At 44.2% G+C, this 27,510-nt stretch overlaps 1 protein-coding gene across 2 annotated transcripts in view; it reads right to left on the bottom strand.

The window, feature by feature from the left end:
- The window catches only part of LOC120918629 (acid-sensing ion channel 2), a 735,690-nt gene that overhangs the window by 359,525 nt on the left and 348,655 nt on the right, over nt 1-27,510 (bottom strand). Inside the window, exon 1 of one of the 2 annotated variants that reach the window (XM_040330315.1) lies at nt 5,956-8,093. The exons of the other annotated variant lie outside the window; for it this stretch is intronic. Within the exon in view, the coding sequence (XP_040186249.1) occupies nt 5,956-6,597 (642 nt within the window). The 5' untranslated portion in view covers nt 6,598-8,093. Of the gene's footprint in view, nt 1-5,955; nt 8,094-27,510 lie in introns of those variants that run through there. 2 annotated transcript variants of the gene reach the window in all.

Genomic DNA, 27,510 nt, shown 5'->3' with positions numbered 1-27,510 from the left:
GACCATATTGAAAGATTTCCTACTGCTGTTCTGTTCTGTACACTCTATTAAACTAGGCCCTTACAAAACTGACAGCACCCGGCCATTTGTACTTTATCTTTACAAGTACACCAATTCTTCAGCCTATAACTACAGAGATTCTCAGCAGCAGTGTTATACTATCTAGGTAATCTTCTCTCTATTCCAATGCTTGTACTGTAAAATTGTAGCCTTTTGTTTTACCGCAAGACTACTTGCTATGAAATTGATATTCCTTATAAGTGATCAGCAACGAAGACAGGTGAATCGTGTTTTGTTTTCAACTGCAGGAAAAAAGATCAATGGCCTCTTGTGCCTTTTGATACAACAGATCAAAAGAGAGAAAAAAAAAAGTTCAAATAATTCAGATGCTGCCTGTCACATCATGGATGGTGGGTCAAGATTTACCTTGCTTTTAATATACCGTATCAAAAAGGGCTTTTCTATATTGACTTGCCTGACACCCCATGGGACAGATCATAGGATCACTTTTCATTGTGAAATTATAATTTGCATGTATTTCTATGAAATATTAGTAATATGAAATACATTTTGTATAAATTTATGTTACAGTAGTGTTTTTTTTTTTTTATATTAAATAAGGCCTATATGGTGACAGATATACAAATGTGAACTGTGACAAACATAGCCAGGACAGGGGCTTTTGAAGAGAACTGGGAAACCTTTGTTTCAGCCCCCAATGTCCCTCTTATGTCTAAGTGACCCTGTGTCTATTAGGGGCACAGAGTGACCAAGCAAATAAGACAGTAATATTTATCCACAATATCTCCCAGGAAATATACAAAGACTATTCCTAGTTTATTTGATTCTGAACTATATTTGTTAATTGAAAGAGCTGATCAGATTGGCCTCTGTACAATGGGGGAGATGGGTAGTCAAATCAGGTTTTAACTTCTTCCGTCAAGTGGACCTAAAGTCTAGAAGAAAACAGTACTTGGTCAAATTGATAGCCCCACACCATAGTCAAAAAGCAAAGAGTGGCTAGGAAAAATAAACAATGTGGGCCAGATTCTCGTAGCTCGGCATATCTTTGCGCGGGCATAACGTATCCAATTTACGTTACACCTCTGCAACTTAGATGGGCAAGTGCAGTATTCTCAAAGCACTTGCTCCGTAAGTTGCGGCGGCGTAGCGTAAATAGGCTGGCGTAAGCCCGCCTAATTCAAATTTGTAACAGGGGGGCGTGTTTTATGTAAATAACTTGTGACCCGACGTGATTGACGTTTTTCACAAACGGCGCATGCGCCGTCCGTGGAATTTCCCAGTGTGCATTGCTCCAAAGTACGCCGCAAGGACGTATTGGTTTCGACGTGAACAGCCCCATTCACGGACGACTTACGCAAACGATGTAAACTATTCAAAATTCGATGCGGGAACGACGTCCAAAATTAACATTGGTATGCCGCATGTACGCCACCATATAGCAGGGGTAACTTTACGCCGGGAAAAGCCCAACGTAAACGGCGTAACTGTACTGCGTCGGCCGGGCGTACGTTCATGAATTTGCGTATCTAGCTGATTTACATATTTCTAGGCGTAAATCAGCGTACACGCCCCTAGCGGCCAGCGTAAATATGCAGTTAAGATCCGACGGCGTAACAGACTTATGCCAGTCGGATCTAATAGAAATCTATGCGTAACTGATTCTAAGAATCTGGCGCATAGATACGACCGCCCAGACTCAGAGATACGACGGCGTATCTGGAGATACGCCGTCGTATCTCCTTTGAGAATCTGGCCCTGTGATGATAAATAAGCATTGTGTTCCAGCCAGGGCTTTTTTTCTCAGAGTATAGGTGCAGGAACTCCCCCTTTCTGAGTTAATTTCTCCTCCCCCCCTACCCACCTCCGAGGACCGTTCCTTGGCTCCACCCCCTGCCCACCTTCCAGTACCTTTATAGAGAATACAGAACCAAGTATAATTTTTTGGTGCCAAGTAATTTGTATGGAATTTGTTAATAATAACAAGAAAAACAGTAAAATAGATCCTTTGCAGCCAGCAACACCAATAGAACCTCCAGCAACAATAGATCTCCCTACAACAATAATAGACCACCGACAGCAAAATATCCCCAGCAAAAATAGACCGTCAGTAAAAATAGACTCCCCAGTAACCATCAACCCCCGGCAGCAACAACATATATCCCCACAGCTAGCATCAAGGGACCCTCCAGCAGCCAACACCTATAGACCCCTCGCTCAACAGTAGATCTCTCCCAGCAACAACTAATCCGCCCAGCAACATAAGACCCACCCCCACCAGCAATAGATCTCCCACCAGTAACAACAGACTTCCTCAGCAACAATAGACCACCTCATGCTAAAATAAACCCCCCCAGCTACAACAGATCCCCCAGAAGCCAGCATGAGCAGATCCTTCAGCACACCCCAGCACTCCTTGCACACATTCAGTCCTGGAGGTGCCGGAACTGCGTTCCCCCGCGTTCCTGCTGAAAAAAAGCCCTGGTTCCAGCACTTAACCAAGTTGCTTAGGTGCATTTTTGGAGATTGGTGTCATCAGGCCTCTTCCTCTATGTCCTTCCAGTCAATCCAGGACTTACAGATTAAGGATAAGGAACCCTGATTATATTTTTCTACCCAGATGCATCTGTTCTGAACAGTCTAAGTGGCTTGAGAGCGGGAAGTGCTGGTGATCCTATTTTGTATATTGTTCTTTACAATCTAAATTTTTTTTCATATTGTGTGCCCTACATGGGACCAAGTACTCAATTACTATTACATTTTTGACATATTGTTCACTTTTACTGACTTTATGACTAAAGTCCTAGACCAGGGGTGTCAAACTGGTGGCCCTCCAGCTGTTGCGAAACTACAATTCCCATTATGCCTCTGTCTGTGGGAGTCATGCTTGTAACTGTCAACCTTGCAATGCCTCATGGGACTTGTAGTTTCACAAAAGTTGGAGAGCCACCAGTTTGAGACCCCTGTCAATATGTATTTCTAATCCCGCGTACACACGATCGGAAATTCCGACAAGAAAACCATGGATTTTTTTCCAAGAAATGTTGGCTCAAACTTGTGTTGCATACACATGGTCACACAAATGTGGTCGGAAATTCTGAACGTCAAGAACGTACAACACTATGACACTTTTGCATACAGACAAGAACTTTTTCCGTCGGAAAATTTGAGAACCAGCTCTCAATTTTTTGCTGTTGGAAATTCCGTCAGAAAAATTCAGTTGGAGCCTACACATGGTAGGGAATTTCCAACCAAAAGCTCCCATCAAACTTTTCTTGACAGAAATTCTGATCGTGTGTACGTGGCATAAGGCTTTTGAACGTAGATCCTTTTTCTTAGAGAGAAATACTAGACTAGTACCAGCAAATGTTTAGGAGGTGGCTTATGCTTCATGTAACTATGTATACAACTGTTAGGCCCTGTACACACGATCCGTCCAAACTGACTGAAGTTCAGTTTCATCGGTCCAAACCGACCGTGTGTGGGCCCCATCGGTCAGTTGTCCTTCGGTCCAAAAACAGAGAACTTGCTTTAAAATTGGACCGATGGACGCCTGACCGATAGGTCAAAACCGATGGTTAGTATGCAAAAGCATCAGTTCCAAACCTGGGCATGCTCAGAATCAAGTCGAAGCATTGAACTTAATTTTTCTCTGCACGTCGTTGTGTTTTACGTCACCGCGTTGGACTCAGTCAGCTTCATCGGTTAACCAATGAACTTCAGTCCGTTTTCATCAGTTTGGACTGATTGTGTGTACAGGGCCTTACTGCACCATGCTACACCTGTTGACCTTTTTTTTTTTAGATACTCTGTTGGCGCACCTTCAATTTACTGCAAAATGTGCACATCATTGTGAGGCCTTAATAAATGCAACTGGAAGTCTCTACAATGATGCTGTGAGGAAACCCCTATTGAACGCCCCGTCACAGTGGAAGTCACTGGAAACCTCCCTAAACACAAAACATTGGAAAGACCTGGGGATTTAGTAGCCTAGGAGTAGTAAAAGTGGACGATTAGGATCCATAGGGTCTTGCAAAGCTGGTCGTGTCTACAAACCCTAAGTGAGGCCAGTCATCCTTGCCACCATAGCTGATTAAATTTAAACTAGTAAACAAAACCTTCAGCCACCATGGAGCTTTCACCAATAGGAGCTTCCCTATTCCTCTCTGTGTAACATGCACACTTAATCAGCATTATGGGCCAAAGTGGGTAGGACAGACAAGATTTTTCAGAGAGTCAGACACATAATTGCACAATCACTGGTATCCCATTGCATTGAACAGTAGATAAAGAATCATGCTTGATACAGTTAGCACTTCTGTATGTTCAAACAATTTTCTACATTCCTCTGGAGACATTTACATTCCTTTTGCATTATACAATCTATAACGGTATTGTGTAACACATACTGACAATGCCTAGCATACCACATATGTGTTTATTTTCATGCTGAGAGCTAATTAGTGTGTTTTAAGGTTCCAGTTCATTACATTAGTTTGTCTTCAAACATCCAGGAGCCTTCAATGCATTCTCTATTATAGGGGTATTCTTAGACATAAAATAAACTTGTTCATCGAATTTATTTTTTATCTAATTGGGTATTCAGACAATGTTGTGGATTTTCATTTGCTCTTCCATAATTAGAACCTTCATCCATTTACTAGACGCTATTTTATTCAGTAGTATGTGTGAGAAAGTACAAGAGATTTAAGGGAAAGCTACAGCAAAAAGTGACATTAAAAAAATGAAAATTAGAGTTGAGTAAACTCTGTAGAACTTGCTAGCCAAACATATGAAGGCTTGACATCTGAAAAACTTAAACACACATAATAAAATGGGTGTCATTTAAAATCCTAAATTGAGCCGAAGCTTAGACTGTGGGGCAGATCCTCAAAGAAATTACGCCGGCGTATCTGTTGATATTAATTATTGATATTAATTTAAAATTTTGCGTGTCATATTTTTGTTTTGGTATCCACCAAACAAGATACGACGGCATCTGTGTTAGATCTAAGATGCAATTTTCCGGCGGCCGCTGGGTGGCGTTCACGTCGTAATCTGCGTCGAGTATGCAAATTAGCTATTTCAGACGATCCACGAACGTACGAGCGGCCGTCGCATTCTTTTACGACGTTTCCGTTCGGCTTTTTCCGGCGTATAGTTAAAGCTGCTATCTTTTGGCGTACTCAATGTTAAGTATGGCGGTCGTTCCCGCGTATAATTTTGAAAATTTTACGTTGTTTGCGTAAGTCGTCCATGAATGGGGCTGGACGCCATTTACGTTCACGTCGAAAACAATGACGTCCTTGCGACGTCATTTGGAGCAATGCACCCTGGGAGTTTTGACGGACGGGGCATGCGCAGTTCATTCGGCCCCTACTCGCCGCATTTGAATTCCCCGCCCTACGCCACGAGAGATACACTACGCCGCCGTAACTTACGGCGCAAATTCTTTCAGGATTCAAAGATTTGCAAAGTAAGTTACAGCGGCGTAGCGTATCTCACATACGCTGCGCCCACGCAATTGTATGTGGATCTGCCCCTGTGTCTGCAATATATTTTTTTCCCCCAAGATATTTCCTAAGCATTTATAATTATATAATATGTAATGATTCTTTTATTACACATAATTTCTGAGATATAAAATGACTTAAAGATTTGATATGTTTTGTCTTCAAATTTTTTTAAATCACCCAATCTTTAACTTGCCCTAAATTTATAAATGCTCCCAATGTCTTTTTCACTCTGCCTACAAATAGTTAAGAGAATGAAAAAATTCTATTTATATGCTGGCTCGAAAATGAGTACTGAATATGATTAATTTAAATAGACGTGTCACTCAAGAAGACTACGCTGTATATAACCCAATACAGCAAAAAGCCAAAGAACAAAGTAAAATGTGAAAAAAAATGCAGTTAGAAAGAAGGCACTCACTGTGGAAAAATTGTGTGGACCACAAGTTTCACCCCGATAACGGCAAGAAAGCAGCATTTCTTCCAGTTGATGGCCCAGTCTGTCCATGAAACCGACACTGATCCCATCAAAGTCCCGAGGTGGCAGGAAAAGCCGGAAATCTGCAAGTTTGTGGAACCATTTGTGTTTGTCCTCGGGCAGCAGCTCTGCCAGCAGGGGTCGAGCTGTACGGTTGGCCAACAATAGTCCCAGCCAGTAACCTGCAAAGTAAAGATCGCTTTTGCCGAGCTTGTGAAATCGAACTGGGTTGTTGTTGCAAAGGGTAACAGCTGGAAAGACCAACTCCTTGCTCCATTCCAGCTGCACTCGGGTGTGAGATGGAAAAGATAACCAATAGAGCAACCTGTTGGATGACCAAGACAGTAAGAGTCCCAGCGATGTGAAGAATGCAAGGAACCAAAATGCACGTCGTTGAAATGCCAACCTTGGTGAGCATATATATCTCAGGCCATGCAGCTTGGTGTGCTCCAGAGAGGGTAGCTTTAAGGCACGGCGTTGCTTTGTCCTGGCGTAGCACGTGGGGGGCACCACCTGGGCATCTCTTCTGGCCACACCTGAGGGGCAGCTGCCAGCTGAAGCCCGGCTCCTCTCTTCTCGAATCATGACACACCCCCAGGGACTCACCAGTAGGGGGGCATCTCACGCTGGGCATCTGCAGAACAGCTGAGTACCACCACCCCCTCATTCATTCAGTCAGTGCGATGCCCAGAATGATAGCTGAAATGAAACTGCCCAGCAAAAAAGCAGGCTAGTTGCTATACCCTGGGCAAAATAAGCATGGCAGTTTGAGAATATCACAGAAAGCACCTCTGATAAACCCACTCTATTCGACTTGCCTTGTCTACAAACACTGATGTCTTTGTTATTATGTATAGCCTGATCTTCATGTTATGCTCATTGCTCAGGGTGAAAAATAAAAAAGACTAAAAGATTCCCCTGTATCCTTCATCTTCAGATTAATGTGAGTACATTACCTTCCTTACTCGACAGGAGAAATCCTTAAGTGCTTGCACGATAATACATAAGCAACTAGTTGTCTCCCACACACTTCAGAAAGGGAAAGACATTTCTCCTTCCCAGGGAAGCCAGATTGCCATGACAGTGAAAAGCATTTAGGGGAAAAGTGAAGGTGTTGAAATATCTTCAATTTCTTCTGCCAACTCTAAGTGTTCAGAGCAGGTGTGCAACAAATAAACCTTCCGGAACGATTACCCAGGCGCTGCCAAGATCATTGTGTTGTTTTTTCTCCGATGCCGATCCTCCTTTTCATTTACGGACACTTTTTAGATGCTTTCCAGGCATAAGGGACTAAAGACCCCAGGATGATGAATCTACCCACTCAGCTGATTACAAATGAAGAGTCAACGTGACCCTTGGCTTCTCTTAGTTCTTAGTCTTTCTAGAGGGTCAATTACCCTACAGAGTCGTTGAGGAATCCTATACTGACCACCATGAAGAAGGCTGGATATTAAGTCATTTAAAATCTTCTTTCGTGTCTAAATAAAATAAAAAAAACAACAAAATAAAGGGGAAGAAAACATTTGGGAAAAGATTTTCAATCTGTCACTGTTTGGATGACGGCACTGGTTACAAAGCTGAAAACTTGGCAAAGACGTCTGTGCTCTAGGGCCGATTCATTCAGGACAAGAATACCCCGAGCCTGGATTTGTGTACTCGCCACGCACAAGAGAAAAAAGCACAAGAAACCATTTGCTTTTTATCCAGATAAAACACAGCGCTCTACATCCAACAAACTTTGGGATCCCAGAGCAGACAAGGGCTGGGTAAGTTCAGCACTGCGGACAGCTCCTTTCAGCATCAAGTCCTCAGCACTGGCAGATGCAGAGCTATTACAGAAGCCGAGCTCGGTGGACCAGACAGACAGACAGTGCTCAGAGGTCTGCCTTTTTCACAATCAAGACTGGAAAAAGCACATAATGATATTTACAGAGAACCAAGGTAGAGCTTGCCTGCGGAGGGGGGTGGGCGTGATGCGATGTGAGGGTAGGTCCTCCTAAGTTGCACTGAGAATTGGTATATCATATGTCCCTCTCTCGCTGTCTCTGCTGCACACAGGCATCTCTATTTGTGCACCAGTGCAATCCTGCATTACCGTATTCCTCTCTGTACAGCAGTGCTCTCTGAATTACCAACAAGCTAAGAAAGCAGGAGCACTCTGACACCGTCTCCAAGCTCCTATCAACAGAATACATTCTGTGCATTAAAGGTGGAAATGGGGAGCCTTTCTCTGACAGATGGTGGACAAAAACACTCTTAGCATGCTCCGTATAGACGGCTGCCAGGAGACCTGCGTCTAGACTATTGGTTAAAAAAAAATAAAAAATCATTGACGAGGAAAGTATTCATTTAGACACCGCTAATTATTTCATTCTACAAAGACATTTGTATCCGTTTCTTCTTTTTTAGCAAACCTCAATATTAGCTAGATTCACGTACGGCGGCGTAGCGCATTCCCATTTGCACTACGCCGACGTAACTTAGTGAGGCAAGTACTGTATTCACAAAGCACTCGCCTCCTAAGTTACGTCGGCGTAGCGCAAATGGCCCAGCGTAACCCCGCCTAATTCAAAATAGGCAGGTAGGGGGCGTGTTGTATGTTAATGAATCGTGACCCCATGTAAATGAGGGCTGTTTGTATGGCGCATGCGCGCGCATGCTCAGAATCACGTCGCAAATACTCCTTGCTTTCGACGTGAACGTAACCTTCGCCCAGCCCAAATTCACGTACGCTTACGCAAACAACGTAATTATCGACGGCACTTCCGACGTCCAAACCTTGCTAGGGCTGCGCCATCTTTTTGGTGGTTTATCTTTACTCCTGAAAAATGCCTTACGTAAACAGCGTATCGGGCGCAAGTACGTTCGTGAATAGGCGTATCTTGCTCATTTACATATTCTAGGCGTAAATCAACGTACAAGCCCCCAGCGGCCAGCGTAAATATGCAGCTAAGATACAACGGCATAGGAGACTTACGCCGGTCGTATCTTAGCAACATTTAAGCGTATCTCAGTTTGAGAATACGCTTAAAGATACGACGGTGCGGATTCAGACTTACGACGGCGTATCTACTGATACGCCGTCGTAAGTAATACTGAATCCGGCTAACAGTCTTTATCTAAGACTTTTATTTCAACACACAGTAATCCTTAAAGCGGTATCAAGCCTAAAACCAAAAATGTAATATATTGCAGCTTACCAATCATTAGATGTGCTGGCTGCATTCATTTTCTTTTTACGCATTTTTCCCTCTGCTTTCACCAGGTGATCTGGCCAGGAACACACCTCCTGTATTAGAGCGCCCCCCACTTTGCATGAAGGAGCACAGGGGGCATATTTGGACAGCAGCAATATCAGTCTAGGTCAGTGGTTCTATATGCCTGTCTTCAGGACCCACTAACAGGCCAGATTAGATGTATTACCTTGGGGAGATGCAGACTAGAATACTGCAATCACTGAGCAGCAAATGATTTAACCTGTGATGTATTTTAGGAAAGGGGGGCACTGTGATAGGGGGAGGCATAACTCCAGGGAGGACTGTGATGGGGGGGGGGACCATGACTGCAGGGGGGACAGTGATGGGGGGACCATGACTGCAGGGAGGACTGTGATGGGGGGGGCTGCAAGGATGACTGTAATGGGGGGTCATGACTGCAAGAAGGACTGTGATGGGGGTGGGATGACTGCAAGGACGACTGTGATGGGTGGCCATGACTGCAGGGAGGACTGTGATGGGGGCCATGACTGCAAGGAGGACTGTAATGGGGGCTATGGCTGCAAGGTGGTCTGTGATGGGGGGCCATGACTGCCAGTAGGACTGTGATGGTAGGGCCATGACTGCCAGGACGACTGATGGGGGGCATAACTGCAGGAAGGACGGTGATGGGGGCATGACTGCAGGGAGGACTGTGATGGGGGCATGACTGCAGGGAGGAATGTGATGGGGGCATGACTGCAGGGAGGACTGTGATGGGGGCATGACTGCAGGGAGGACTGTGATGGGGGCATGACTGCAGGGAGGACTGTGATGGGGGCATGACTGCAGGGAGGACTGTGATGGGGGCATGACTGCAGGGAGGACTGTGATGGGGGCATGACTGCAGGGAGGACTGTGATGGGGGCCATGACTGCAGGGAGGACTGTGATGGGGGCCATGACTGCAGGGAGGACTGTGATGGGGGCCATGACTGCAGGGAGGACTGTGATGGGGGCCATGACTGCTAGTAGGACTGTGATGGGAGGGCCATGACTGCCAGGAGGACTGATGGGGGGCATGACTGCAGGGAGGACGGTGAAGGGGGCATGACTGCAGGGAGGACTGTTATGGTGGGCATGACTGCAGGGAGGACTGTTATGGTGGGCATGACTGCAGGGAGGACTGTTATGGGGGGCATGACTGCAGGGAGGACTGTTATGGGGGGCATGACTGCAGGGAGGACTGTTATGGGGGGCATGACTGCAGGGAGGACTGTGATGGGGGGCATGACTGCAGGGAGGACTGTGATGGGGGCATGACTGCAGGGAGGACTGTGATATGGATGGGCAATAACTGCAAGGGACACTGTGATGGGGGGCTTAAGACTGAAAGTGGCACTGTGATATAAAGGGGACTGTACGGGCACTACACTCATTACTATGAAGTCCACTTTAGTGTTCCTTTACAATGCAGTGCAGGGGGGTTGGGAAACTCCATGTTTCGCCATCCTCATACACCAGCACCCATCCTCCCCAATCTCTGGAAAAATTGGCTACACCAAAAGCAGACCCTGGTGCAAAACAAATGCATGTCAAACTTCAGCTCACACTGCAGTTACACAAGCAGCAAAAAATTTTTTTATTATTGGGATAAAGGTTTTAAATGGTAAATAGTTTGTCTCAACACTGTGACATGGGCCGGGAAGGGGTTAGACATCTACGGCAGTGGTTCTCAACTCCTCTCCTCAGGGCCCACTAACAGGCCAGATTTAAATATTACCTTGGGGAGATGTAAGCTAGAATACTGCAATCACTGAGCAGCAAATGATATGACCTGTGATGTATTTCAGTTATCTTGCAAACCTGGCCTGTTAGTGGGTCCTGAGGAAATAAGTTGAGAACCACTGATCTAGGGCGATCAAAGGATTAACTGTGTGCCTAGCCAGTGTTTTTGTGTGTACTGTGTGAGGTGCTTTTACTAAGGGAAGAGATGGATTTTATTCCCTGCTTTTCAGGAACACAGAATCCATCCCTTCCCCCATCAGAATGGCAATTTGCCTTATTTATATAGGCAGATCCTGCTCTGTGTTGTTTACCAACGATCGGCGGGTGCCAGAGGACATCAAGTGTGAAGAGTAACACCAGAAGAAGCCTGCTGGCAGTGCGTGCGCACCCCCTGCAGGTGGAAGTGCAGGATTACATATGTATACGTGATCCTGCACAGAGCTGCCTCCCTGTAGCAGTAAAACTGCTATAGGGCGAGCCAGCAAGTGGTTAAGAGACATATTTAAAGTAGAACGCGATCCAAAAAAGGGAATGTTAAGCTTCCTCCCCTCCACACCTGCCACATTTGGCTTGTAATTTTTTGGGGGGAGTGGGTACCTAAATTTCACCTAGGTGATCCGAGTAGATTTTCTCATGTCACAGGTCCCAGTAGACTGGGGGAGTATTCACAGAGCGGCTCACGCATGCACAGTTATGATGCCCGTGGCGGGAACGCGAAGGCTAGTAAAGAACTAGCCCGAGTGAGGGCGGCTCTGGATCCCTGGACAGGTGTGTATAATTGTACTAAAAGTCAGCAGCTACAGGATTTGTAGCCGATCACCTTTTTTTATATAGTCTTTCCAGAGTGAACAACCCCTTTAACAATTGCTTGCAACGTTTGAATGACACTGAACATTTCTGAAGTTCCTACTTTTCCATCAATTGTGTGCCACTGGGCAATTTGAGAATAAAAGTCACTTTAGTTCTTGCAAACCAAATTCTCACTGTGTTCGGCTTTAATCAAGTATGTAGGTAACCCTTCAGGCAAATTAGACTTATGAACAAGTTTTAGAAAGGCACCTGTAGTTTTGCAACAGCTGTGTTCAAAATCCTCATTTATCAATGTGTCAGAAATAAGACGTGTCTTGGGTTGACCCATAGCAATCAAGATTCAAACACGTCTTGGGAAATGACAGAAAACAAAAAGGCAATTTGATGACGGCTTTTCTTTTAGGCCTGGTTCACGTCTATGCATTTTTTAGAGTCAAATATGTTTTTATCATTATAGATGAGAATAAAAGAACAAAGCGGGAGATCCACATATTCCTCTAAATAAATGGCATAGTACGGACCATATATAAAAAAATAGGTGTTAACATGAACGTAGATAACGTACCAATAAAAACAGCTACCTCAGGCAAAGGAAAAACAGAAACATTTAGCTTAACAGGGTTGAAAACCCTCCTGTTTATTCACCCCCCCTTTTACTTACCTGAGTACCACGACGAGGACGCACAGTCTTTCTTGGCTCTTGATTGGATAGATTGATAGCAGCGCAGCCATTGGCTCCCACTGCTGTCAATTAAATCCAATGACACGGGCGATGGGGGGGGGCTATGGATACCAAATGCTTGACACGGGAGCCAGCTCGCAAGGTAACCCCCCGGGGGAACGCTTCTCCCAGGGGGTTATCTGATGCGTGGAAGAGCCGCTGGGGGACCCCAGAAGATGGTGTTTGGGGCCACTCTGTGCAAAACGAACTGCACAATGGAGATAAGTATGACATCTTTGTTATTTAAAGATATAAAACCTTTAGTATCATTTTAAGACGATAGGAGTCAAAACCTGGAGGACAACATATTTGGATCATAGGCATGCACAGGGGGTGTGCCAGGTGTGCCTGGGCACACCCTAATCACTCTGTGTGGTGCCGATTTCCCCTACTGCCTGTGCTCCCCCACCCCCCTTGTACAGTGCTGCTGGTTTCCCTCCTCCCCTCTCCCCTCGGCTGCTGTGGGGGGATGTTTCAGGATGGAGAGTGGGTAAAGGGCTAGTCAATATGTAATTTACCGGCCCCTTCCTTTTCTAAATGAACACACTTACTGTGTTCATTCATAACTGCAGCATAGTAAACTGTGTTTACTATGCTTCAGTTTGTGAATGAACAGGAAGCCGCTCAGCACAGAGCACTTCTTATTCATTCATTGTCCTGTGCAGCTGAGGCTGGAGGGAAAGTCATGTGTGTGTGAGAGCTTTGGGGTGCACACCCTAATGCAATGGGCTGCGTACACCTATGATTTGGATATGGTGAAAGAAAAACGGACAAAGGAAGGAAAAAGGAAAGTAATGGGAAAGAGGAGCAGGAGAAACGGAGGGAATAAAAAAAGGACTTGAGCGAACCTTGGAGGTCTAACCAGTAAAATTTGGTCAAGGAGCGGTAGCACTTTAGTCAGCGGGTGGTAACATGGTTTTCAGTGAATCTGAAGTGGAAAAGTCTAACCAAATAAGCCACAGAACCTTAAACTTTTCAAACGTATCATTGTCTAGGGTGAGCCTCTCCTCCATACGCATAATGTAATTTACAGTAGAAACCCACAAGGATAACGGAGGGGTAGTAGTTGTTTTCCAAAATAAAGGGATCAGTTGTCTGGAGGCCGACAGGTAAAAAGCGCAGTAGACTGTGTTTCTGAGACGCTATGGAGCCTGGAAGCATAGATAGTAATGCCATTTCTGGAGAAGGCATCAAGAGTCGGTCATAGACGTGTATGGGAAAAAAACAGAGACCAAAAGGGCTGAATTCCAGTGCAGTCCCACCATATGTGAAGGGACTTAAGTCCCTTCAGCCGAGCCTCACCTCTAACAAGTAGAGGGGGCCGACGGGAATATTTTGTGTAAGGATAGGGATCCCTGTATCATCTGGAGAGGGGTTTAAAAAATAATTCTTGAGTATAACAAGATATTGAAGATTTGTGTGTTTAGTGGACTTTTGCCAGTCGACCATTGTGAGCTCTTTCCCCGATTCCGTGGACCATCGCCTGGTATACGGTGGGAGTTGATCATGTATTAATGCATGTAGTAATTTATATATGGAGGGAAGTATATATCTGGGCATTTCTGAGAGAGAGCACAGCCGTTCAAAACCCTTCAGGGGTCTATGAATTTGGGGGGGGGGAGAATAGGCCAGAGGAGGACAGGCAAAGGGCAGTAAGCCAGTTGCTATGGCCCCCAGGAACAATAGGGGTGCCCATACAAAGGAACCTGCCATCGACCAGGAGGAGCGTGTAAAAGGACCCACCACGTGGGATCCCATGCCCTGAGGTAATGCAGGATGACCAAACAACGAGGCGAGTGGCGAAGAATCAGTAGATAGGAGGGAGGACATCCCCCTTTTGTACCACAAACACAAGGCAGCAATAGTCATAGGGGGAAGAGGAGAAAATCCACTGTAGGTCCTGCCCATAACCCAAAAGAAGGGCTCGTAAGTTGGGTGTGGAGAGGTCCTGTTCAACCATAGTAGGTGCATTAGTAAAAGGAAGTGGGAATCAACCCAGTACCCTAGCCAAAAGGGCCGCCCTGTGGTAAAGTTTAAAATCTCCTATGCATTTTTTATTGTGTTTTCGGCTTTGCAGAAACACACTATCATACCTCCCAACTTTTAGAGAGCGGAATGAGGGACACCTGCCAGCAAAAGTATGCAGGCATAGGACACACCCCTTGGCACACCCACTTAAAAGGAGAACTGTACAAAAAGAGAAGATTGGTTAAACCCACAAGTGCTTTTTTTAATCACTACTATTCCTTTATATTGGCTTTTGGAATTTACAAATGCAGCAATTTAGAAATCAGATGAAAGGTTTAGGGCTGGAAAAAACTTTATGATAGATAAAAAGTGCATTTTATATACATCTATAGAGATCAGACCAAAATGAGAGACCAATGAGGAGAATGAGGGACAGAGGGGCATTGCTCCAAATCAGGGACAGTCCCTTGAAATCAGGGACAGTTGTGAGGTATGCCCTACAGTCCATTTAACATGGTCTCCTATGGGTCGTGTTCACATCTGTGCATTTTATGGAAAGGGCCAGGGACTTTTTTTCTGGTTGTTGGTTCCATAGACTTCAATGGATCAAAAACGTGTATTGAAAAATGCAAAATGGACCTGGCCTATGCAAACTGCAACCAGCATAGGTGTGAAACAGGCCTTACAACAGTGCCGATCCTGACCTCCCTGGGGCCCTAAGCAAAATGACATGTCACATTAAAGTTGAGAAGCGGGGGGGACAAGTCACATTAAAGATTAAAGTTGAGAAGCAGGGGGGGGGGGGGAGGGGGTGTTCTGCTGTCGGAAATTACATCTTGCATTAAAGTGGGGGGTGCTGACTTCTTACCTCTTCTCCCATGCAGTCAGCGAGTTGAGAAGCAGGGCGAGGGGCCGAAAATGACTTATCACCAGGCCGGGCCTCTAGTAATTTGGGGGGCCCTCCGCAGCTATGCGGGGCCCTAAGCGGCTTGCATAGTGAGCTTATAGGGCGGATCGTCCCTGCCTTAGATTAGATAAAGAATGGCTGTGCATTAGCTTAATATCAAAGAAAAGCTTTGATGCCTGAAAATGTAGATCTCACCCCAGCAGATAGGCGGTTTCCAATAGGGCCCCACAAAAACCAGATCAGCCTTTACCTCTCAGTAATCGCACTGTGACAGGCTGCTATGGCTTACTGCAAACTCTCGAGTTTGCATTTAAAATAAGCCGTATAGACTCTGAACCTAATTGCTTTTGAAGTAGGAAATGACTAAATTATTCAGCCTGCAACACCGCGTCTCTTCTCGGGGAAGACCAGTATTCCTTACTATTTCCCTCTGGTCAACTATGCTACTTGTGTGTGATGCTGAAGGCACAGCGGTGCATACAAATGTATGATCCAGTGCAAAAGTGTGGAATAATGTGTATAGGCATGTGCTGGTGCGCCACCTAGTGGAAATATGCAGTATGCAGCTATTTGAAGAAGAAAAAAAAATAAGAACTCTAAAATAAAATGCAGTCCCTCCAAGACTGAACACCACCATTCTTAGTTTTATAGCCGAGTTTCTAGTCTATTGTCTTGAAATAGGGATCCTGACATCACTCAGACAGCATGAATGTATTACCCAAAGGCGAGTAAGCCCAAAACTCATGGAAAATTCTAATATATTCAGATCATCATAGGGGTATAGCTTCTACAGTGCTAATCATTATTCATACAAACACTGGAAACAGTTTTACAGTGGACTAATTGAATGGCAAATTTGCATTCATATGATGGACTAATGATGAGATCTATTCTTTAATTCAATTATTACACAGGCAGGCCTAATAAAAAGAAAAACTGTATACGCTTTATCTCAGAGGAGGTTGCTGTGAGCTGCACTGTACTATGGCAGCTGCAATTAGGTCGGGGTATATGCAGAAGGGACTTTGCCTGCAAAATGAGTTGTGTGTGTAGAGCTTGCCTATGGCAACCAATACAATTTGATGGCATGGCTAAAAGGCCAATGCAACATGAATAATTATGGTAAGGCGAAAGGAAGATAATTAAAGTGGAATTAAGCCAAAATGTGGTGGCTGCCTTTGTTTTTTAAGGCCTTTTTTCCTTTATTTTCACCTTGTGATCTGGCCAGTAACACATTTCCTTTCTTAACCACTTCCTTACTGGGCACATATACCCCTTCCTGACCAGGTGAAATTTCAGCTTGTGGCACTGCGTCGCTTTAACAGACAATTGCGCGGTCGTGCGACGTGGCTCCCAAACAAAATTGGCGTCCTTTTTTCCCCACAAATAGAGCTTTCTTTTGGTGGTATTTGATCGCCTCTGCGGTTTTTATTTTTTGCGCTATAAACAAAAATAGAGCGACAATTTTGTAAAAAAAAAAAAAAAACTTTTACTTGTTGCTGTAATAAATAGCCCAATTTTTTTAAAAAAAACATTTTTTTCTCAGTCTAGGCGATACGTATTCTTCTACATATTTTTGGTAAAAAAAAAAAAAAGACGAGAGAAGCTTGGTTTCTGGCGTATCTGGTTCTGTGACTATGGCGCATAGATACGACGGCGCATTTTTACACTTACGCCGCGCATCTCCATATACGCCTGCGTAACTTCTTTGAGAATCTGGCACTGTGTAAAGATACATATAACCTTTTCAAAACAATTTTCTTTGGCGAGAAGTAAACACTGATTGCTTTGAATGTGTTGTCTTCATCAGGCGTCTGATGAGCGCCCACTGAGCTATACACCTCTAGCAACTGATCCTACACCTCCACTACCTTGCTGCAATTTAAGTAGCCCAGAGTATTTCTATGCAGTTATGCAGCAGTAAGCTATTCACTTTTAGGATCATCTACATTACTCTACAGACAAAAAAGTAATTATTATAGACAAAGGTCTAAATTAATTCTGGTCTTTTCATTCATTTTATTTTCATTTTGAATATAGTAAAGGAGGGTTATAATTCCTGTCAGTTTCACTTTTGCCATTTGTGTCCCATTGGGGAAATGTACCTTCACTTCCTGTCCCATAGCTAAAGTAGGAAGTGAGGAGAAATCCTTGCAAGTTAACCACTTGCCGACCAGCTGCCAGCACGTTCCCGCACGTGCGTCGGCTCCTCTAAGGAGCCATAGCAGGCGAGCGCCCCGCTGTACAGCAGGGGACCCGATGAGGGTGGCTGGCAGCTGTAATGCCTGCCGGCCGGCCACCTGCAATTGTGGGAATGAGGGCCAGAATGGGTATCCGTCAATGGAATGTAAACATACAAATCCCCGTCCTGACAGGGGAGTTAGAGATAGATCTGCTGTTCCTAGTGATTAGGAACAGCGATCTTTCTCCTCCTCCAGTGAGACCTGCCCCCATACAGTTATAAACACTCCCTAGGTAACACAATTAACCCCTTGATGGCCCCTAGTGTTAACCCCTTCCCTGCCAGTGACATTTATACAGTAATCAGTGGCTATTTTTACTCTAATCGCTGTACAAATGTCGATGGTCCCAAAAAAATGGCTAAGCTGTCTGCCGCAATTTCACAGTCCGGCTAAAAATCACAGATCACCGCCATTACTAGTAAAAAATAATTATATAAAATAATTATATATGAAAAAGACAAAGAGCCAACAGAAACTACCCAAATGACCCTGATCAAAAGTTTACATACCTCAGTTCTTTAAACGGTGTATTGCCCCCTTCCCACCATCAATGACAGCTTGAAGTCTTTTGTAGTATTTGTGGAAGAGGCTCTTTATCTTCTCAGATGGTAAAGCTGCCCATTCCTCTTGGCAAAAAGCCTCCAGTTCCTGTAAATTCTTGGGCTGTCTTGCATGAACTGCATGTTTGAGATCTTTTTTTTTTTTTTTTTATCAGAGCTTACATAGATGGCCCTTTAAGAGTTTGTCTGAGGCATGTCTGCATCATCTGACTGTTTTGCCAAGAACAGTGCTGAATATTTGAATAAGATATGTTGCTCTGTAGATTCTTTGCACTACACTGGGCAAATCAAAAATATGGCTGTGGAGAAACGCTGTTCTAAGGTTTACTAGAAAGACAACGTTCTAAGGTTTTTAGAAGGACAACGTTCTAAGGTTTTTAGAAGGACAACGTTCTAAGGTTTACTAGAAAGACAACATTCTAAGGTTTTTAGAAGGACAACGGTCTAAGGTTTTTAGAAGGACAACGTTCTAAGGTTTACTAGAAGGACAACGTTCTAAGGTTTACTAGAATGACAACGGTCTAAGGTTTTTAGAAGGACAATAGTCTAAGGTTTTTAGAAAGACAATGTTCCAAGGTTTTTAGAAGGACAAAGGTCAAAGGTTTTTAGAAGGACAACGGTCAAAGGTTTTTAGAAGGACAACAATCTAAGGTTTACTAGAAGGACAATGTTATAAGGTTTTTAGAAGGACAACGATCTAAGGTTTTTAGAAGGACAACGGTCTAAGGTTTTTAGAAGGACAACGGTCTAAGGTTTTTAGAAGGACAACGGTCTAAGGTTTTTAGAAGGACAACGTTCTAAGGTTTTTAGAAGGACAACGGTCTAAGGTTTTTAGAAGGACAACGGTCTAAGGTTTTTAGAAGGACAACGGTCTAAGGTTTTTAGAAGGACAACGGTCTAAGGTTTTTAGAAGGACAACGGTCTAAGGTTTTTAGAAGGACAACGATCAGAGGTTTTTAGAAGGACAACGATCAGAGGTTTTTAGAAGGACAACGATCAGAGGAACGGACCCCCTTTTTTGAGGATCTCTTTCCTCACCCTCTGTCCATTTTAAATCCTTTTTTGGTCCGTATTGGTGAACTCCATCCTCACTTCGGATGAGTCGTAAATCCTACCATTGATTGGCCTGGCCAGTTGACACTCTGTTCAAAAGGTCCATGTCCTTTCCCTTTCTGATACTAAGATTTACTACACCCTATAAGGGGTCAGTGGGGGACAGGACTCTGACAGCATCCAACACCCTAACACTATTCAATGTTTCCAATTTGCATTGTATACACATGTATGCAGGGTCCCAAATGCATTCCAAATTTTAGAAGGGAAAGGCTGAACTTGATTTGAGTAGTCATGTAACCTATCAGGGTCATTTACATGCTCATCCAGAGCTGAAAGGTAAATACTGACATTTTGATATATACACAATAGTCAGGGGCGTACCTAGCGCATTTGGCACATGGGGCGGATGGCCCCCGCGTTAAAATGTAAAAGCACGCCACTGTGCCCCTTGCATATCTCTGCATCCTTCAATATCTCTGTTACTACTGTGTACCCCCCTCTCTGCAACTGCACCTCAGGACCCCTTTACATTACACAGCCCCCTGCTCCCCTTTACATTACACAGCACCCTACACCTCTGGACCCCTTTACATTACACAGCACCCTACACCTCTGGACCCCTTTACATTACACAGCACCCTGCATCACTGGACCCCTTTGCATTACACAGCCCCCTGCACCCCTTTACATCACACAGCCCCCGCACCTCTGAACCCCTTTACATTACACAGCACCCTGCATCACTGGACCCCTTTACATTACACAGCACCCTGCATCACTGGACCCCTTTACATTACACAGCACCCTGCATCACTGGACACCTTTACATTACACAGCCCCCTGCATCACTGGACACCTTTACATTACACAGCCCCCTGTACCCCTTTACATTACACAGCCCCCTGCACCTCAGTGGAAAACTTTTCCGGGTGTACTGAATCAGGTTAGTATTCCCAGTACATATGACCATACATGCACAGTTAATGCAGTTTATCTTATACACAATACTGTATGCATTGCAAAAAGAAAACACTTTAATGAGGTACTAAAATTACGTTGTGTGTGGGTAAGTTCTCACCATATTGTGCAAGTATGCACAGCATAGCTACACATAGGGGTTGATTTACTAAAGGCAAATCCACTCTGCACTACAAGTACACTACAAATGCACTGAATGTGTACTTGGAGGTGCCGTCGCTGTAAATCTGAGGGGAAGATCGGAAACCAGGGGAAGCTCTGCTGATTTGATCATCCAATCATGTACAAGCAAAAATATACTGTTTTTTATTTCCCTTGCATATCCCCCTCATATCTACAGCGACTGCACCTCCAAGTGCACGTGAAGTGCAAATTAGTTTGCATTTAGTTAATAAACCCCATTATGTCCCATTTATCTCACATGGTGCTCTCCTCTTGCAGTGGCAGGTCCAGTCTCCAGCCGCAACTCCATCAGATGTGATCTTCCCTATTCCCACAAGTCCTACAAGGCTCTTTATTGGTCATTGGACAGCCACTAAAAATTTAACTCCTGAGAATGTGGAAAGAAGTTACACTGTCCACGGCAAGCCAAAAATTTGTCAGGATGTACAACGCATGGCCATGTGCTATGCACTGTACATTATCAGGGCCGCTAATAGGAAGGGACCACCAGTCCTCCTGTAGAGGGACCGGGCACACAGGGGGGCTCAAACACCAGAGTGAAGGAGGGGCAATTACAGGATGCCCTGTGCGGCTCTCGGCAGCAGCTGAAAACCCTTCCACCGACTTTTAGCTGTTGCAGGGAGAGACACAGACAACTGCTGGCTTCCTTGTCCTGTTGAAATAATAATAATAATAATTAACCCTGTATTGTTTTAATACCTTGTAAAAAAAAAAAAATTGTATAAAAATTATTTGTAAAATAAAATAATTTATTATTAAAAAAAAAAATTAAAATGTTTTTGTTCAAAAATTTTGAAAACTATTTTGAAAAGGGCTAATTCACACAGCTTCTCTTATCTGTGTGTCCGCTAAGAATTATTTTAGCATATTTATTGTGAATTTTTTTTTTTATTATATATTTGAGGGGGCCCTTCCAAGTAGGCTGTACGGGGCCCGTGATTTCCAACAGCAGCCCTGTACATTATAACTGCAAAAACTACTAGGACCAGGGGGGAAAGTTTTTTCTAGGAAAAAAAAACAGTTTCTTTTAGCAAATAATTACTATCCCTAGCATTTTTCAAAGGGTGGCTTCACATTGGGGATTTCCAGAGGCTTGAGTCCTATATCTGACATTCCTGACCTACTCGGTGGTTGTACAGTGAATACACAATCTGTAAACTTTCAAATACAGACTAGGGAGGGTGAATCTGATTTGCAGCTCTGTTTGATATGCAAGACAGCTTTACACTCCATCATAGAGAGAACAACTGAGAGGCAAGACAAACTTCCTGACTGCTCGCCTGCATTATAAGAGATCATTATATGACACATTGTAGAACGCTCATATCCCTAGTAATACTGGAGATTTATTTTAAACTGAGTCTGTCCTTGGACTGACTGACTCTGAAATTATTTAGAAATGCTTACAGGCCTTCTCCTGAGAAACATCTAAAAAAGGGAAGATATTTGAAAAAAAAAATAATATATATTTTTTTTATGTATTCTGCTTGGATAGGAACACAAACATATAGAGTGGCTTTATCACATTTGACTGCGAAAAAAATAAAATACACTTCAAATTTGCTGTTAGCAGCAAGGAATGGCTTAAAAAGTGGTTGTAAACCTCCACAGGGAAAAAAATCTCAATAAGCGCCTATTGATTGGTTTGCACAAAAGTTTTAGCGTCTACATATTTGGAGATAGAATTATGGTATTTTTATTATTATTATTTTTTTTTACTTGTAATGGCAGCGCTCTGCTATTTTTTATCGGGACTGCGACAAAAATAGCCACTGATTACTGTAAAAATTTCACTGGCAGGGAAGGGGTTAACACTAGGAGGTGATCAAGGGGTTAATTATGTTCCCTATAAGTGTTCTAACTGAAGGGGGGATGGGACTTACGAAATATGAACAGTGATCGGTCATTTCTCCCCTGAAAGAACACACAGCTCCCGGTTCTCGGTCTGTCACGAACTATCGCGGGTGCCCAGCGGTCTTCGCACCCGCCGGGCGCGCGCATCGGCTCCGGGGGGTGAGCAGTGGGCGCGTGCGTGTGGCTCCGGTGGCACGTGTGCGCTCCTAGTGGCCACAGGGTGAAAGCAATGTAACACAACGTCGTTTCGCCCAGCCAAGCCATGTTGCCCCAGTAAAACTGCGGCGGCTGGTCGGCAAGTGGTAATGCCCCTCCCAAATATCCTAAACCATCACAATTAAAGGGAGTTGACAAGTGTAATCAACAAGGGTAATGTCCACTTTTGCAACATATCAATTTTGCTTTACAGATACGGGAATGCTGGAAACATACAGGGCCAGATTCACGTAGGAGAGCGTATCTTAAGTTGGGGGTAGCGTATCCTATTTACGCTACGCCGCCACAACGTAGACAGGCAAGTGAAGTATGCTCCGTAAGTTGTGGCGGCGTATCGTTAATCGGCCGGCGTAAGCCCGCATAATTCAAATGTGGAAGAGGTGGGCGTGTTGCATTCAAATGAGCTGTGACCCAACGTAAATGACGCGCCTAACGAACGGCGCATGCTCAGTATCACGTCGAATTTACGCCCTAAGATACGCCAGGCCCAATGCCTGTGACGTGAACGTAACCTACGCACAGCCCCATTCACGTACGACTTACGTAAACTACATAAAAAGATACGCTTGCCGACGTCCATACTTTGCATTGGCTGCGCCTCATATAGCAGGGGTAACTTTACGCCGGACGTAAGCCTAACGTAAACGACGTAGCAGGCGCAAGTACGTTCGTGAATCTGCGTATCTACCCAATTTACATATTCAACGCGTAAATCTACGGAAGCGCCCCTTGCGGCCAGTGTAAATATGCACCCAAGATACGACGGCATAGGAGACTTACACCGCTCGTATCTTGGCCAAATCTATGCGCAACTGATTCTAAGAATCAGGCGCATAGATACGACGGCTCGCATTCGGACTCACGACGGCGTACGTGGAGATACGCCGTCGTAAGTCCTTTGAGAATCCGGCCCACAGTATATAAATGATCAAGATGTATCTAACTTCAAATTCAAGGACTAGCCTAATACCTGTATACCAACCTATATTTATTTTCATGTTAGCAAACCAACATTACTACGATACGTACATCATTTACCTTTGGCTGACACTTTGGCCACTTGCTCTCAAGGGTTTATTAAAGTTGAACGCCATTCTAGTGAAAAAGTAAGACATTACATTGAAAAATTGAGTGCTAAAATAAATATACTGTGTATAAATCAATGTATTTAGTTAACGCATGGCAGATAATAGTCTATGAGCGATCGCTCTGCATTACATTAGAATGAATGGCAGTACAATGTACTCCCAGCACTATAGGTGAAGCTCCTACTGCGTTATATGAACGGAGCTTTTATCACCCCCCTTGACCTGCCCGGCGTAGGGGATGGAAATACACAGGACCCGATTTACGGAGCGTATGTATTTCTGAAACTGCATCCTTGGTAAAGAATTGAGCCATTTTTGTGCAAACATTTCTTAGCAGAATTTTTGACGTTTTCCTGCAGGAAAGTATGTATGGGTCAGTGTCGGTGATGTAGGGTACATTACCTAGCAAAGCCTATGACAGCATCAGTTATAAATGTGTCCCCGACTCAGCTAGAAAACAATTTATGGGTTCTCCCATCCATTGCCTGAGGCTCTTAGGTGGTACTAAAGAATGTGCTTATGTCGATCTTGGTGCAGCAATTTTGTTGTCCACAGAGGCCATCTTTAATCGCCAGAATTTTCTCCTGGATATTTTATCCCTTCATCCCTGGGGACTGTTACTCTCAGCACTTTTCCTCTATGTCTTCCGACCAGCCTTGCCCACTGGCACCCCCCACCCTTTCTGTAGAGCGATGGTTCGTGTGCGTGTGATAGATTCACTAACTCTCGCCTGTGCACACATATACAGTTTATGTATGGTGTATATCAGTGGTGGAGATGTTCCAGCCTCTGTCAGCCTATTGCTGGGCTCACATCCAAATCTCAAATACAAAAGGGCGATCTCTGCAGAGCTTTTACGCAGCCAGAAAGAGAGCTGATCATCCACATTACTGCTATAACCTGCAGCAGCCCTTAACCACTTGCTTACTGGGCACATAAACCCCCTTCGTGCCCAGGCGAAATTTCAGTCTCCGGCACTGCGTCGCTTTAACTGACATTTGCGCGGTCGTGCGACGTGGCTCCCAAACAAAATTGACGTCCTTTTTTCCCCACAAATAGAGCTTTATTTTGGTGGTTTTTGATCACCTCTGCGGTTTTTATTTTTTGCGCTATAAACAAAAAAAGAGCGACAATTTAAAAAAAATATATTTTTTTTTTACTTGTTGCTATAATAAATATCCCATTCTTTTTAAAAAAAAAAACGATTTTTTTTCTCAGTTAAGGCCGATACGTATTTTTCTACGTATTTTTGTAAAAAAAAAAAAAAAAAATCGCAATAAGCGACTGGTTTGCGCAAAAGTTATAGCGCCTACAAAATAGGGGACATAATTATGTTTTTTTTTATTATTTTTTTTTTTTACTAGTAATGGCGGCGATCTGCGATTTTTATTGGGACTGCGATATTGCGGCGGACATATCGGACACTTTTAACACAAATTTGGGACCATTGACATTTATACAGCGATCAGTGCTATAAAAATGCACTAATTACTGTATAAATGTGACTGGCAGGGAAGGGGTTAACACTAGGGGGTGAGGAAGGGGTTAAATGTATTCCCTGGGTGTGTTCTAACTGTGTGGGGGGAGGGGGCTGACTGGGGGAGGTAACCGATGCTGTGTCCCTATGTACAAGGGACACAGATCGGTCTCCTCTGACAGCACGTGGAGCTCTGAGTTTACACACAGAGCTCCACGTCCCTGCTGTCACCTGCTGTGTCACCGCCGATCGCGTGTACCCGGCGGACATCGCGGGCACCAGGTACATGCATCGGCTCTTCAGCGATGCGCCGGGACAGTGTTTACCCGCTGCGCACCACCCAGTGGCGAGCGCGGGTAATGCTTTTAAAAAGACGTCCAAAGACGTCCACTTGGCACTTGAGAGCCGCGCTGTTGACGTCTTTTGTCAATAGCGCGGGTCTGAAGTGGTTAAAGTGTACAAGAAACCTATTTTTTCCCATCGGAAAAGCATACAGACGAGCGGTTTTCCCGCTAGGATTTTTTCCTGACGGGAAAAAAAGAGATTCCCCGGCAGTATTAGACAGGTATCTGCTCCCCCCTGAAAGGTGCCAAATGTGACACTGGAGGGGGGGAACCGAAAAAGCAGAAGTTCCATTTTGGGGTGGAACTCCACTTTAACAGACATTTATCCACAGGCATTTATCGCACTGACCCATCAAGAGCTCCCACTAGTGGTTTCACTATAGATTTAAATATTTAACACAAAAAAAAAAAAAATGCTAGTATAAATAGCATTTAAAATGTGAAATTCAGAATGTGCTTCTTCGGCTGTACTTCTCTTATGGATCACAGGCAGGGCCGGCCTTTGGGGAGTGCGAGCCGTGCGACCGCACAGGGCGCCATGGACAATAGGGGCGCCGTGCGGCTATCACAGCTCGCGGAAACCCAGGCACAAATTCCACCATAATGTGGCCAGCGGCAGCGGATCTCTGGCCCAGGCTGCATCTGGAGTGGCGCCACGCATCCTTTGCCCGCTACAGTATCAGTGTCATGTCACTGACACTGTGCGGTGCGGTCTGAGCCCAGAAGGTCTGCGATCGGCGCAGCGGCGCTCCTGCTGTTTTGTCTGAGACCAGCGCGTGCCCTGTGATTGGCCAAACGGGTCAGCATAAAGGTCTGCAGTTGGCCGCCCCCCAATTGCAGAGAGGGGGGTTAGCTCCCAGTCACATGCTTTTTTGGCTGGGGTCCCTACACTTGTCTTATGCTCAACATGCACAGCCCCATTCTTTCCAATTGTCCCTTTCCATTTTCGTTACATGAAAAAAATAGAATAAAAAAACAGACATTTTTAGTCTCTACTTCTGAAAATGATGCTTTCCGAATTGTCATGGTGACCTTCTTGCTTTAATACAGCGAGTCACTAACCTTAAAAAACATAGATAAAAGACTCCTGACATAGCCAAGACTGTTTTGGCCTAGGTCAGTAATACAGAAAGTAGGCCATAATTAACAGCCAACACATCTAGAATTTACAGAAATATGTCCATAAATGCAACTCTCATAACATATTTACCTTAACGTGGATGTAAACCACTTTTTTTTTAATGTCACAATGTAGAGTATAAGATTTCCTATCATCTGTGCCCAGTCTTGCCACACAGAGTTAATCCAGTGCTGAGCAATCCTCTTTTAATGTTCAGTGAAAATTAACAGTATTCCAGATAAAAACCTGCCTAAATAAAAAGTCAGTTTCTGTCTCCTTGCTTTGAGCGACAGGTTATTTACATATCTAGCTTTGACATGTTTATCATATGTTATGTTATGTTTATCATAATATGAGGTGATTCACAGTATAAAAAGTGAGAAATCCACCCCTCCCCCCACATAACACATCCTGGTAATATACAATGAACTTTGGATCACCTCATATTATGATAAACATAACATAACATATGATAAACATGTCCAAGCTATATATGTAAATAACCTGTAACACAAAGCAAGAACAGAGAAATGGACTTTATAATTTGGCAAGTTTTTATCTGGAATTCTGTTAATTTTCACTGAACATTAAAAGAGGATTGCTCAGTGCTGGATTAACTCTGTGTGGCAAAACTGGGCACAGATGATAGGAAATCTTATACTCTACATTGTGACATCACATCACATCATATGTGGGTTTACATCCACTTTAAAGTAGAACCATAGACAAAACTTTTTTTTTTTCATATTGGATAGAATAAGATTTACTATTTGCCATCAGTGTCCCGTTGGGTGAAATTCGCCTTCACTTCCCATAGCCAAAACTGGAAACTAGGAAATCCCTGTAAATTAAGGGAATTCCTTAGGGCCCTTTAAGTCACCAGAACTAGTGTCCCCACTGGAAGATTACTGTTCTGGGGACAAGATATTTTACGGACGGCGCATGCGCCGTTCAAAAAAAACCGTCAATAACGCAGGGTCAAGTACAATTTA

This window comes from Rana temporaria, chromosome 12 (genome assembly GCF_905171775.1).
Source record: "Rana temporaria chromosome 12, aRanTem1.1, whole genome shotgun sequence".
Lineage (NCBI taxonomy): Eukaryota > Metazoa > Chordata > Amphibia > Anura > Ranidae > Rana > Rana temporaria.
The sequence above is the reverse complement of the archived record's forward strand: the minus strand, read 5'-3'. Positions and strand labels throughout refer to the sequence as shown.